This window comes from Callospermophilus lateralis, chromosome 4, assembly GCF_048772815.1.
Source record: "Callospermophilus lateralis isolate mCalLat2 chromosome 4, mCalLat2.hap1, whole genome shotgun sequence".
In the NCBI taxonomy this organism is placed as follows: Eukaryota; Metazoa; Chordata; class Mammalia; order Rodentia; family Sciuridae; genus Callospermophilus; species Callospermophilus lateralis.
The window spans coordinates 156,650,287-156,665,518 of NC_135308.1; the positions used below are offsets into that span (position 1 = coordinate 156,650,287).

At 47.8% G+C, this 15,232-nt stretch overlaps 1 protein-coding gene across 1 annotated transcript; it reads right to left on the reverse strand.

Annotated features, from left to right (window-relative positions):
• Positions 1–930: 930 nt before the first annotated feature.
• On the reverse strand, positions 931–15,008 carry Eif3d (eukaryotic translation initiation factor 3 subunit D). Its single transcript, XM_077109326.1, has 15 exons — positions 14,876–15,008; positions 12,606–12,735; positions 12,282–12,327; positions 11,273–11,409; positions 10,589–10,674; positions 10,021–10,093; positions 6,929–7,041; positions 6,228–6,360; positions 5,273–5,420; positions 4,462–4,592; positions 3,735–3,820; positions 3,495–3,624; positions 2,008–2,150; positions 1,540–1,823; positions 931–1,068 (listed from the first exon to the last, which is right to left on the reverse strand). The coding sequence occupies exons 2-15, from the start codon at positions 12,726–12,728 to the stop codon at positions 1,055–1,057; spliced, it is 1,647 nt and encodes a 548-aa protein (XP_076965441.1). The 5' UTR covers positions 12,729–12,735; positions 14,876–15,008; the 3' UTR covers positions 931–1,054.
• Positions 15,009–15,232: the final 224 nt, after the last annotated feature.

The window sequence follows — 15,232 nt, forward strand, 5'->3', positions numbered from 1 at the left end:
TAGGGAAGTGCTCTACCACTGAGCCACAACCCCAGCCCAACCACCTTATGTATTTTAAAACTACCATGAACTCTACACAAACTTTTTGCTTTCTCTCTCCAGTATCCCTAATGACAAAGTAAATTTTGCCCCAGTAAATTTTTGCTTGCAAGGGCTAGGGCCATGGCTCAGTGTAGAGCAACTGACATGCTTGAAACTCTGGGTTCAACTCTCAGAAAAGCACACACAAAAATATATACATATATTTGTGCTTCCTGAGACACAATTATTTTGAGTAAAATTCTAACTTTGGGAATTTTACTACAAAGCTGAATCTATTTCACTTGTAAGATGCTGTTATTTCCATTTCCATTTCTGAAAGCAGTGGTGGCCGGGTACTTATAGAATGCTTGGTTATCCAGCAGGGTAATCACTTCAGTGTCCAGAACAGAACAGCATCCACCCAGAAAAGTTGACTTAGCCTAAACAACCAGAGCTTTCTTATGACACATAGCTTTTGTGGGTTTTGGCTTCAGATTTTGTCACCTGCCCAAGCCAAGCTTGAAAACAATTTACGAAACCAACACAATCACCACTCCATGGAACATCCATCAACATCTTCCAAGGTGGCCTTCTCGAGAGCAGTGATCCTGCCTTGGTGTTGACCCAGAGACATCTGGCCTTCTAAGGCAACAGCCTGGTCTTGCACACGCCAGCAGGCCCGAGGGCTGTGCTGGTGGACTCCTTGCGGGAACCCCCATCACTTATCTCACAATTAACACTGCCTATGAAAGGATTATTTCGAGGGATTCCAAAAGGACACTCTGGGAAATTCATCTGTACCAGGAGTGACTCTAGCAATGCTCAAGAATGAAGGCCAGACAGAAGCAGCTGGGCCTCATTCCCTAACCCAAGGGCTGCTGGGAGGAGGAAGAGGCAAACGATGAGGGAAAGAGACCAAGAAGACTTTTACTTTATTCCATCTGCTGCAGGGCAGAGGGCAGGAGTCAGACCAGGCACCAAAGGCCCTCCTAGGCTCAGCAGAATCAAACTCCAGTGCCACACCACCATCTGGTTAAGTTTCTTCCTCTGAAAGACACAAAATGTTAAAAAAGAAATGAGCCACGCTCTGTGATGTGATGTGCACTCTCCTCTGTGAACTGTTGGTGAGCTGCTTCTGAGGTCCAGGGCCTCTACTCCCAAGTTGGTTTTTGGGAACCTCGTGGGGCTGGGCTATTCTTTAGTCACTGGCCAGTGAGGCCTGAGAGGGCTTCCATCCTATGTGGCCAGAGCCCACCTTTCCTGTCCAGAGCACCAGCTATAGTCAGGGACCTCCACAGCCTAGCTCCCCCGACCCTAGCAGCTCCTCCAAGGACCTGGCTCCCCTCAGTGCCTTATGTTTCTGAAGGCTCTGGAGGAAGCTCTGGGAGCCGGAGCGGGTGCTAACGTCCCAGGGACTCTCAAAAGGTTTTTATCAAGGATGACTGTGCCAGTGGCTCCAGGGTTCGCTCCCTTGCCAGCCCCCAGATCCCTGAGACTTCAGAGAGGCTTGCCACACACCTTCTTCTTCCTCTTCCTCCTCTTCCTCGTCCTCGTCGTCCTCATCGGAGCTGAAGGTGCCATCAGGCAGGCTGTAGACTCGGATGACCTGCTTGTTGGGGTCCTTGAGGATGAGGTACTTGCCCTCCTCCAGCTTCATGCAGATGTCGATGACGCAGCGCAGGATGCCCCAGGCGTTCTCCACGCTCAGGTTGATCTGGCTGGCGAACTCGTTGGGCTTGAACTGCTGGGTGCCCAGGATGACATGGCGGGAGGAGTCCTTCACGTGGTAGCGAGACACATAACTGTGGGGAAAGGGATGTTAGTGGCAGGAGCGGGTGGGACAGAGCCGGCAGTGCTGGGGGGGTCAAATGTCAGTTAAATGGTGACACCTTGTTTGCTGCTCTCCTCAAGGGAGGAAGGAAAAGATAAGCCTCAGTCTCTAGCCTCTCAGAAGGCCAGTCCTTGGCTCCCTGCTGGGAATCTCACCCAAGCTTGAGGTACTCGGATCCGGCCAGCAGAGCGCAGCAGGTCCATCGGGCCAGTTTGTAGCTGTTATTCTTTAGCTCAGTGGCAATGACAGCCCCACGCTGAGAGTCCAGCTTCTGACGCCAGTCAACGCCATTGCAGTGCTGCAAGAGGAAGGCCCAGTTAGAGGTGCAAGGCAGGGCCTCCGCTCCCAGGGCCCAGGAGCGCCTCTGGCAGAGGGACTCCCCTGTCTGCTAACTAGGGAACAGGGAAGGACGCGGCTGATCAGGATTAATACTGTCAGCACATGGAGACAGAGACATGGTCCCCCTTGCATAGTCTGCTACACAGCAGCTACTCAATGGGACAATCCTTTCCTCTAGGCGCCATCCAGATGGGATGGACACACAGAAGTAAAGACATGGAGATGGCATCAAGTGCCATATAAACCACAGAAGCACCTGTGCTATGTGGGTGCGATGGTCAACCAAGCGAAGGCATTGGCAGAGGCTGCAGGGGAGGTGGTGGACACTGATCTGAGGCATGGTGGGAAGGACACCTAGGGCAGCCTCGGGCAGGGTGAGGAGCTAAGTCTAAGGCTCCACAAAAGCAGGCACACGTGGACAGCAGAAAAGGACCTTAGTGGGGTCTCGGGGCACCTTAATTATAGATGTGGGCAGTTGAGTTGGTCCAGGGTGAAGTAACTGGTCAGAGGCCACATGGTGGAGGTTTCCAATCCTTCTTGGTTCATTGCAAGAAAATAAACATACAAGTTCATTTTATTAGCCAGTTAGTTCCAAACTGACTAGGAGTGTGGGTTTGGTGAGGCACCAAAGAGCCCTTCCCTGATCTGTGCTGGGCGAGGGGAGCAGGACACTGGTAGGCACAGGAGGAGCTGTGGTTACAGAGGGAGGTCTGGAGGCAGACAGATGTAAAACATGAGTGAACAGGGCCCTGTGCCTGGCAATGCCAGCGAACCAATGAGCTGAGTGAGAAAACAGAACAGAGAAGGCCACTGGCCCGCAGCCAAGGCCACAGCAAACCTTCCTTGGTGCTTTTCTGCAGGTGAGGGGCCAAAGGTGCAGAACAGATGGCCCCAGTGTTCTCCTGCTGAATCAAGTGTCCTGGAGAGTGGCAAGGAAAGCCCATGCAACACAAGCCTGGGCAGTCTGAGAACTACCAATGGCCCAGCCACCAGGGACACAGCGTGGGGGAGGATGGGGAACACATCTCTTTCTAAGTATGTCTGTGAGTTGGTTCTGAGCTGGGTCTTAGGGTTTTAGAGTTCACATGAAGGAATTGGATAAAGGGATCAAAGCTAGAGATGGCAACGGCTGGAGTAAGGGGGTGACAAGGGGTGCGGGTGTGCAAAGCAAGCAGAAGTGTTTCCAATGCTGTCAGCTGAACCCTGCCCCCCATGAGGAACTTGGCGGGGAAAACTCCGCTGGCTATGACAATGTACACGGTAGGGAACAGACATGGAGGTGTGCGGGGGGGTGGCGCCTCACCCTGGAGTCCCACTCGTTGAGGGTCTTGATGTTGATGAAGGACACCTCCCCATTGGCTCCGGTCATGACGCCGTCATGCTCACATCGGACAATAAGGTCAATATCGTCTCCGAGCTTCCACCTTCGGTAACTGCAGTGAAGGAGGAACTCATTTGGTCACTGACACCCTCCATTTCAGGTGTATCCCCCCAAACAGGCTCTTGTCTCTGCTCCCAGTGGCCCTCCAGGGAGCTGACGTACCGGTAAGCGACAGAGGCGATTTCATTCTTATCCATGTCGTCCTCCACAAACGGATTTGGGTTGGGGAAGTTGTATCTTTCCTTCCCCTGCAAAAATGACAAAGCTGTCACAAGACAGTGTTAACTCTGTTCCTAACCCAAACAGCCAGACCCAGCATTTCTATCCCTGGCCAGGTGCCTGGGACCCATAAGGAGACTCTGAGCTCCTGTGCTTTAGGTCTGCTTTACCCCCAACCCCCAGGTTGTCAGCGCCCAGCGGATTAGAACAATGACCCAGCAGCCCTGCTCTCCCCTCACCATGGCACAGAGGCTACCAAGTCACACCAACATGGTGTCCATTATCTTTTGTCTTCCGCTACAACAAAGCTCCCTAAGGGCAGAAGCTCTGCTTTGTTCCCTGCTCTGTCCACAGGACCTAAAAGGATGCATGTGTACAATAAATTTTTTAAAGAACTGAAGGAATCTTCACAACATGTCTGTGCGAGACAAGCATTATGGGTACTGTAACTTAACAGAGGAAACATGCCTGAGGCTCTGGCGCTAGCAGGTGGTAGACCTACAGTTCAAAATTGGGGAGTCTGACTTCAAGGCCTGAGTTGCAGCCTCTGCTACAGGCAGGAAACACACCGGTCCCGCTCGATCAGCCCCACAGTCCCAGGGCCTTGTGGGAAGCAGAGGCTCAATACACGGGAGTCAACTAAACGGTCAGCACCCACGTCTTGCCTCACCATTCTCAGGCACTGCTGGGAGAAGTTGTGGTTGATGTAGGTCGCCTCCATGGCCAGGTTGCGGGGCGAGTTAAAGGAATTGCCTTCATCCTGAGGGGGTTCATTGGCTGTCTCACTCACAGTCAGGAGGTCTGCAGAGGGGACATGGTCACACAGGATGTAACCAAGAATCTCTGACAACATGTACAGCACCCTAGGGGATGTGCAGACCCAAACCAGAGGCCCTCCCCCCTGCAAAACCGCCTTCTACAAGCCTGGTCCCCTAAGTGCAGGACACACAGCAGAAGGGGGCAGCCTAGAGACCACCTGACAGTGAACTCAGTCACGACCAAAGTCAAATACGCTCTTGAGGAATCCCAAAGTGTCAGAAGCACATTTGACTTTGATAGCTTTTTAACAAGGGAGCAGCCTCAGACTTCAGGCTTGGAACGACTTTGCTTTGCTTTCATATTGCCATTTTTCTGAGGGACTGATACTCAATATGAGTATCACACAAGGGCAGCAGCAAAAAGCATCAGTCTAGAAAAACATTAATACGAGGAGGGTCTGAGAAACAGGAGAGGCCAGAACACCTGCGACAAGTGGCAGCTGAGGCCTGGTGGGGTGCTCTGAGAAGGGACCAGCAAACTCACATTCCCGAGCCTGCAGCACCAGCTCTTTCCCCATTCTCAAGGAGCTGGGAGGGATGCCGATGAGCCATCGGCACCCCAGGGGACAGACCACCTCCTACCCCTCTTTAGTACCAGGGAACTGTTCTGAACCAACAAAATCACCCAAGGCCTCTGAGCTGCTTCCCAGACAGGGTCCTCACCAAAGTCGGAGTTGTCCCTCTTGTCAAAGAAGAGCTTGGACCCAACTCTCTGGACGACAATGTCCCAGGAATACACAGAGCGGGTGCAGCTCATCAGTGTGGCCAGAATGGCATCGGTGGCAAACACATTCCCCTGGGTCTTTGCCAGCTGAAAGGAGGACAAAAGGGAGGTCTGAGGAGACTCTTTCTTAGGCCCGACTGCCCAATAGCATGGCCGAGAAGACTCCTTTGCTCATTGCCCCAATCTCTAAGAACAAGGACACCTTTCACACCCACATGTCCCCCATTGCTTGAGAGGCTGCAGCAAATCAGTGGAGACTCTGCCTGTGGTCACCATGCTGGGCTAAGGTGGAACCACAGGCCATGGCCACTTGTTAGTGCTTCTTGATGCTTCCGCCCTGCCACAGTGTCATGTGTAAGAACATTTGCCCACTGTTGTGGATGAGAAAACAGCCATGAAGCCAGCTCGCAGGGCAGAGTGGGGGCTCAACACCAGCACGACTCAAGGTCTACCCTCTGTGTGCCTGTCTTCATCTAACTCTAAGTCTATTTAGAGGAATTTGCTCAGGCCAGACACACAATTAGCCCTCTCTTTCTGTGGGCTCCACACCTACAGACAAATATCAAAACAGCACTGTGTCTGTACTGGACACATGTAGACTGCCAATATAGTGGAACAATCATTTACGTGGCATTCACGTTGTCTTGGGCACTGAAAGTACCCTGGAGATGATTAAAGTGTATAAAAGATCTGCCCAGGTTATGTGGAAATCATATGGCACTTTCCATTAAGGGACTTGAGCGCTCAGCTCTCGGCACTGTGGAGGGGTCCTGAACTGATCCCCGTGTGAAATGCGGGTGTCTGTAGTCCCAAGGACTTTGCTTTTCTGAGGTCTCAGCTGTAGAAGCTTAAAGCATCCTAATGGGCGGGAGAGGGCCAGCAGGGCATGCGCACCTTCCGGATGACAGGGTCATCTGTGGTGGTGACAGTGTGGAAGATGCGCTTGATGCTCCGCAGAGGCTTCTCGCTCCTGGTGGTGATGCGGTCAAAGGCTTTGTCGTAGTATTCTAGGGCTCCACAGCACTCACTGAGGAAGAGCAGGCAAGACAGCAAGGAAAGAGGTGAGCCCACTTTTCTTCTTTTAACCATAGAATCCTAAGTCTTGCACAGAAGTCTAATAAGAGGAAGGGATGGAGAACAGACATCTGGTCTGGTGCTCTCAAGTCCCATAGGCTCAGCTCCATCCACCTGCCCTTTGTAGCGAGGAGCTCTCTGAAATGTCAGGAGAAGCAGCCGCCCCAAGAACTGCTGTCTCCCTCTCTCTCTGCCAAAACTGAAAGAAATCTGGGGTTTACTATGAGTATATTTCTCCTTGCTTTTTTCTTTTTTCTCTTTCTGCCGCAAGAGCTGTATAATATATTTCTCCTTTGCTCAGGATGCCAGGAAGTTGCAAGAAACCTGAAGTGTAGATTAATAAACTTTTTTCTGCTTTTTGGGTTAGTCTTGATTTTTAAAAATGCACCCATTAATCTTAACACAATCTTTTTGAGTAAGTGGCTTCAGATCCTTTCTATAATTACCAGGGCTTAAGGGAACATCCGCGAAGAGAGTCCACCCGCAGGATCAGGGTGGATAGCAGGAAAAGTGCCACTCACATGTCCTGTGGCTCCGAGACTTCCAAGTAGCGCATCTTCATCAATTGAGGGAAATCCATTTCCTCCTTCACCTCCCAGTCACTACGGACCTCAACTGAAGAGTCTCGGGGTTTCTGCCGTGGGAAACCATTGGAAAATATAAGCAAAAGACAGTTTAACACTAGGAAGGACACTTATTCAACAAATATGGTACTGGCTGTTTTGAGACAGAATTCCTGACTCCTGGGAGCTTATAACCTAAAAGGACTGAAGAGATCATGATTTTAAAAACATATAATTCTACGTTTGGGCAATGATTCCACCAGGAACACCCAGAGCTCCTCTTGGGGGCAAATGCATTCCTGTACAGCAAGCATAGGATCTGGCAGGTTGGATTCCACCACTGCACCTTCATGTCCTGACTTACACGTGCTTACTGTCCTCAGTGTCCACACCAGCAGTGCAATGTGGACTTCCACACCAAGGGATGTTACTTAGAATAAAAAGAAAATGAAGTACAGTGGGGCCGCCACAGAGGCAGTTCCACACCTAAGGGTTCTGCATCTGAGGATCGAACAGACCATGGACTAAAAATATTTGAGGGCAGTGGGGATCCTATGTTCTCAGCTACTCAGGAGGCTGAGGTAGGAGAGTCGCATGAGACCAGCCTGGGCAATGGAGTGAATGTACAGATTTTTTTTTTTTGTATTGGGAATTAAACCCAGCAGTGCTTAACCATTAAGCTTCATATCCAGCCCTATTTATTTATTTATTTGGTGGTGCTGGGGATTGAACCCAGGGCATGCTAGGCAAGCACTCTACCAATTTTTTTGGGCTTTATCCCAGCCCCTATTTTTTATTTTGAGACAGGGTCTGCCCAAGTTACTTAGGACCTCTCTGAGTGGCTGAGGCTGAACTCATGATCCTCCTGCCTCAGCCTCCCAAGTCACTGGGATCACAGGTGTGTGCTACTGCACCTGGCTCACTTTCTTCTTGTCAATTACTCCCTCAATGGTAGAGAACAAAGTAACATTTACATTGTATTAAGCATTACTGGTTAAGCATTCCTAATCCAAACATCTGACATGCTCCAAACTTGAATACGAGCGCTGACAAGACACTCAATTAGTTTCTGATTTTGGATTAGGGATGCTTGATGATGCAATTCTAAAAGAACCCTCCCCCCCCCCAAAAAAAAACCCAACACCCAAACTGGAAGTACTTCTGGTCTTAAGCATTTCAGATAAAGAATAATCTATGCAGTTACCTAGAAATGATTTAAAGTACCCAAGGGCTGGGAGTGTAGCTCAGTGGTAGAATGCTTACCTAACATGTAAGATACTGGGTTCAATTTTCAGCATTGCAAACAAATAAACAAAAACAAAACAGAAGTAGTGGAGAACATGTGCACAGGTCACATGCAAATACTGTCACATTTTATACACAAGAAGTTGAACACCTGCAATTTTGGTATTCCTCAAGGGATTTGGGAATCAATCCTCTGTAGCCACTGCGCCAAACATGCTATAAAATGGATGAAGCTTGAAAACACTATGCTAAATTAAGTTAGCCCTGTCACAAAATATCACACAGAATTTCATTTATGTGAAATGTTCAAAACAGGAAAATTCAGGAGGCACCACAATAACAGAACTTAACCCACATAAATACAGTTATCTCATGCTAGACAAAGGTGCCAAAAACATACATTGGAGAAAAGATAGCCTTTTCAACAAATAGTGGGGGGAAAATTAAAAATCCATATGTAGCAAAATGAAATTAAACTCCTTTCTCTCACCCTGCACAAAAACAGAATCAACTCCAAATGGATCAAAGACTTGGGCACTAGAACAGAGACCCTGCACCTAAGTGAAGAAAAACTAGGCCCAAATATCCACCATGTCAGCTTACTGACTTCCTTAACAAAGACCTGTAAAGCATAAGAAATAAAATCAAGAATCAATAAATGGGATGGAATCAAACTAAAAAGCTTCTTCACAGCAAAAGAAACAATCAGTAATGTGAAGATAGAACCTATAGAATGGGAGAGAAAATCTTTCCCACATGCACCTCAGATATAACACTTCACAAAATTCATCAATAAACATATGAAAAAATGTTCAACATCTCTAGCAATTAGAGAAATGCAAATCAAAACTACTCCGGAGTCCATCTCACTCCAGTCAGAATGGCAATCATCAAGAATACAAGCAATAATGAATGTTGGTGAGGATGTAGGGAAAAAGGCACACTCTTACATTGCTGGTGGGACTGCAAATTGGTGCAGCCACTATGGAAAGCAGTATGGAGATTCCTAGGGAAATGTGGAATGGAACCATAATTTGACCTAGTCATTTCATTCCTTGTTTTATACTCAAAGGGCTTAAAATCAGCATACTATAGTGACACAGCTACATCAATGTTCATAGCAGCTCAATTCACGATAGCTAAACTATGAAACTAGGTGCCCTTCAACAGATGAATGGATAAAGAAAATGTGGTGTATTTATACAATGGAATATTACTCAGCCTTAAAGAATGAAATTATGGCATCTGCTGGTAAACAGATGGAGCTGGAAAATATTATGCTAAGCAAAATAAGCCAATCTCAAAAGAACCAAAGCCCGAATGTTTTCTCTGATATGAGGATGCTAACTCACAATTAAGGGTTGGGGGTGGGGGAGAATAGAAGTAATTGGGACTAGACAGAGGGAAGGGAAGGGAGGGGGTATGGGGCTAGAAGTGATAGTAGAATGAATTGGACATTATTACCCTATGTGCATATATGATTACATGATTTGTGTAACTCTACATCACATAGAACAAGAATGGGAAGTTAAACTCCATTTATATATGATGTGTCAAAATGCATCCTATTGTCATGTGTAACTAATTAGAACAAATAAAAAATATATGTACATTAAAAATAGATTAGTGGTTGTCTAGGGCTGGGAGGAATGGGGTTACTGCTAAAGAGCACAGGGCTTTTTTTTAGGGTGAAGAAAATGGTCTGAAATTGACTGCAGTAACGGTTGCACAACTCTGCAAATACACTAAACCCACTCACTTTTATGGCATGTGATTATATCTCAAAGCTGCTGTGGATACACTACCTGTGACTTTTGGTCCCACTTCTGTCTCACTCCAAATTGTTTCTGGAATTTTTTCTGCAGTCGGATGCGTTCTCTGAAAAGATAGAACATTGTGATCTCAGTGCTGGTTTTTAAGTCAGCGGCCCTTTTTTCAGCTGAACTTCACTATCATCACCGACTTCTCTGAGATGGAAAACGGCCTCCCAGAAAGAGACTAAATGGGCACAAAATGGAGATGCTAGCAGAAGCATGTTATCCCCAAATACCGACCAGGTGTACTAGCTCAACCTCACAGCTCTGTGAGTACAACAGGGGTCTGTAGGATGCAGCATAAACGGGGCTTCTTAGAGTTGTACCTGGTGGGACTGAGAGTGGGCAACCCCAGTCACCTCCTGTCTGCCTGTTTCCCTCCCCAGTGGCCATGTCCACTGCAGGCAGTCTCCTCCCTGTGCTACCTGCTATGACTGGCTTTAGGACAGCCCCCTGGCCCCCATGGTGGGAAAGTGAGCCCCCTCCTGTCTGGCCTGGTGTCTTCTGGGAGCAGCCTGCCTGGGAAGGACACCTTGTGCGGGCAGGGTGGGAGCATCACCTCTCTTTCTGCTTGGCACTCTTGGGCAGCGTCTGCAGGTTGAACTGCAACATGTTGCGCCGATCTTTGTCTCTGCGGAGGTTCCGCTGCGAATTAGGAAAAAGCAACCCTGTCAAGACCCTAGGGATTTGGTGGGACTAATGGGAGGTCTTTAGAGTAAGGGTGGGGGGCAAGGCCCAAGCTTCACATTTCACTCTGTGCTTTTACTCCACAGCATGAACAGTTTGGGAGTTTTAGTGGAAGAAGTATTGAAATTAGTTTAGACTTAAATTCCCATGACAGATTTTTCTATTGAAGTAAGTTTACTGGTTGTAGTCGGGCTGCTGAGTTGGTATCTTTATGTAATAAGATGCAGCCCAACTGGACCATCGACTTCATAAAGTCCTCATGTAGCAATTAAGTGAGGTGACGAATACATGGCACCTTTTTATCTATGACCAACACCCATTCTTAGTGGGGGACTATGATGCTGGGGCTGTTGGTGAACAGGTCTCTTATTAAACGCGTCCCTGGACTTAGTACAAGTTTACTGCAATACAATCTGTCACTGAATAGCCATTTGGGATTCACTAGAAGACCATGATATACTTTCCTCTCTCATGAATATTTACAAGGTAACATTTAGCAGCAGGTGATGACCAAAGCACAAGGCTCAGATGGACAGGTTCTCAGCTCAGGCTCTACCTGTGCAAATCTCATGCGGTTCCGCTGGTAGGCTGTCTTTTGGGTGCGTGCTGTATCCACCAGCTGGAAGCTGGTCTCATCCTCCTCATGAAAATAAGCATACTGACTTCCACCACCAAACTGAGAGGAGTACTTATCTGGAGGCAAAGGTGACAACGTAATAACCATCACCCACAGGGTGTATACATATACATACGTGCTATTCCAGTCTTGATCTTTCAAGTGTGGTCTGGGGACCTGGTGTTGACTGGTGTGCAGCCTCCCACCGGACCCCAGATCTACTAAACTAGAACCACAGCTTTAGTAAGATCCCCAGTTGATTCATATGTACGTGGAAACATGAAAAGCCCCAGGCTAAAGAACTTTTCAAGAGTTTGGGGAACTCGAGCTGTCCCATTTCATTCTCCACCTCATCGTGCAAGAATCCGAGTTGAGAGCTTGTGTTTGTGTGTGAGAATGTGGGGCACGCACACCACCACATCACTGTCTGCAGCCCAAGGCAGACATGTCTAGTGGACGAGTGAATCTCTTGTGGCCTCAGCCATCTTAACTTGGCACTCCAGGCAGTCACTGTGTTTCAATTGACACAAAACCCTTTTACCTTACTAGGATTTTAAACCATGGGATTTAAACCTGGAGTCCACTGATTTGGCTTCAGAGGCTTAGTAAATTCCAAGCAAAGAACGTAAACTGGCAATGTGTTTGATAGATTTTTTTGGTGGGGTTCTTTTTTTTTGTCTTTTTTGGAACTGGGGGTCGAACCAAGGCAGACGCTTTGCCACTGAGCTACATCCCAGCCCGGTCTACATGCTTTAATGAATAAAGTTTTGGAGCTATTTTTTTTTTTTAAATGTCGTTTGGGTCCACAGTCAAGACTATCCCCTTAGAAACTATCAATCAACGTTAGCATCTTTCCTTTCCTAGAAGAAAGCTTTCAGACAGAGCTTATTAGAAAAAAGGAACAATTCTCCCAAGGCCCTGGTTTGGGCAGCCAGTTGAAAAGACTTACTTGTGTACCTCTTATCTTGGTATGTGGCCCCTGTCCAGTCTGCAACCTATTAAGAACAATGAAGAAAGAGAATGCTCAGGTCAACCAGGCAAGTCCCACTGGTGACCCAGAAAGCCCTGAAAGCAAGGGGACGCCATGTGGTAAAGTATCAGAACTGGCTCGGATGCCTTTGGAATCCCCAGCACTCCCTCCAGAGGTTATACCCTCTCTCAGCTGCTAGCTCTGTAGGGAGCACAGGACCTTGCTTTTGAGAGAATAACTGAAACTCCTGGAGAGGAGCAGTCACAACTCAAAAGATCCAGACTCCCGCTGGCAGGCAAGTACCTTTCCCAGCCGATCTCCTTTGCTGAATGGCTGGTAGGGCATATCCCGAAACTGCTCAGGAACAGCACAGGGACCCCAGCCTGAGGGGTTGTCCTGGATCACGGGTGTCATGAACTTCGCCATGTTAAACCTTAGAAACAAATAACATGAGTCACTGCATGAAGGAAAGTCTCAAAGTATATTACACCCTCATATGGAGTAAAGACAAAAATGCTAAAATTCAAAAGAGCAGTACACAAACAACCCTCAGCTGTCTAGCTACTTTTTCTCATCTTTCTTTGAATACTTAAAACTCAGAAACCTGCCAACAAAATTGATTTGCCATATTTCGTTAATTCTAGGACACTTTGTTTTTCACTGCAAAGGATCTGAAACGAGGCTCCCATTACACTTGATGGGGTGTCAAACCTCAACCGGTAGCTTTTATTTCTTATTGTCTCATAAGTTAAGGGTGTTTCTTGAGTGGTGTCTTGAAGATTTGATGAAACAGTAACATTTTCTGATAGGTAATAACCACCTTCTGGTTTTCAGAAATATTTTCATTTAGGCATAAAATATTTAATTGTGTATATCACAGCATCATTGTGAAAGTTCTTCTAGTTAACACATGAAAAAACACCTTCTTTGTAAAATGCCATACAATGACTATTGAGACTTGTAAAAATACATTTAGGCATACTGCTAAAAGAAAAAAAAAATCCTGAAGTATACCCCAAAGTTTGATTTTCCTTTCTTGTTCTTCCAATTTTCTGATATCAAAAGAAATTCTGTGTTTAGCAGGTGGACAGAGAGCCAGGCACAGGCTGCCAGAAGGCCAAGGAGGTCACCATAAGTTTTTGACCAAGTGGTGGCATGCCAAAATTTTCACAAACATCATGCTCTCAGTGCCCACCACACACCAATTCATTCAATCCTCTCAATAATCTTGTGACCAGTATTATCCACACTTTCTGCATAAGGAAACTAAGGCAAAGCGAAATTAAGACACTGCCCAAATTTACAATGCCAGTTGATGGACAAGGTCCCAGAGGTCACTCTGCATAATGGTGGAACTCATCTTAGGAGAGTAAAAAACCAGAGGCTCTCTAACAGATACTTAACTGTCACTGCCTATCAAAAACCTATGAATTCAGCATCCAAGGTGACACTCTGAAAATGCTCAGGGGACTTCCCAGTCCATTTCCCCAACATTTCCTGGAGGCTGGAAAGCAATCAAAGAGCACCAGCATAGTGTACTTAGTAACTCTGATGCCCACTGCTTCTCTGAGGCTGAGAGATGACATTTGGGTTGCAGAAACAGTGACTTTATCTGGGAACTTCAGCCTCCAAATCTGAACGTAAACTAAGCTACATGAATAGAACAGATGGGTAGGGGTGGTGGTCTTGAGCAATTCACATTAAATAAATCTTTAGTGGGCTTCAACCCTGTTCCAGGCATTGCATGCCACATCCTTTAATGTCACTAATTTCTGGCGCCCCATTTTAGAAATAAAAATTTGAAGCTCAGACAAATCAAGCAGTTAATCTGCTCATCATTTGAAAATAGTTTTTGACTTCCAGGGTTATCTGCATAACTCCAGCTTTCTTTCATTATATCATAGTCAGGAAGGAATCTGAAAAAAATTGGGTTTTAGGTGATACCTAACATCACAACGATGTCTTAGACATTAACATCCAGTTGTCAACAGCACTGTAAAATAATGCGAGCAGAAAAGAAATTGGGCCATTCAACTAAAACGATGTGACAGCTGCACTGGCCACAAGGGAGGCACCAACAGGGCAGTCGGGGGGTCTGGTGGCCATACAGATCCCCGGGCTCGGGTTGGGGTAGGTGTCAGATCATTGGAATCTGGTCTTCTACCTTTGCCGTCTAAATCACAAAACAACGGAAGGAAACCTCCGCAAGGTATGCTCAAGGCAGAGGTCGAACCGCTCGGCTGGGCACCCAAACACCCCACTAAGAAACTCAGGGAGACTTGGACCCTTTAGAAAGGTCTTGTGGCCCCAGTGGCTTAAGTCAGACGATGGAGTTCACCCAGCCCTCGGCCGCCAAGCGGAGTCTAGAGTAAGGGACCTGCCACACGTACGTGTCCCGCATCCCACAGTGTGGCCGGCCTGGGACCACTGAAGGAAGATTCCTGCCCCGCCCAACGGAGGGAGAGCGACGGCAGGAGGGGACGTAAGGGGCCTCTTCCGGAAGGTCCCGAAGGCCAGGCTTTACCCGAGCTGACTCTGGAGGTCCGTAGGACCATACAAAACACGCCGCTCACCTGCAACGGCCTCGGACCGCCCGGATGGCGACAGATGGCCCGGGCCAAAGACTTCGCCAGCACTGCACTCCAAGGAGCCGGGAAAATAGAGAACATGCGCACTCAAAGGCCGGCGCCGTAAACACGACCGGCACTGTCGTAAACGTCTGCCTGCTTCTTCCGGATTCGGCGGAAGAGCGCGCGAGCCGTAAAGCGAAGGCGCACCCGGAAATTCATCGCTGGTCTTTGCCAGGCGTCCTCTTTAGCCTCTGAGGCGCCAAGACGCGAGAGACGTGATTACGTCAGGCTGCATCCGGGAACGTCCGGAGAGGGCGTTCCCCAGTGGAAATGTGGATGAACTCGGTGCGAGAGAAACTG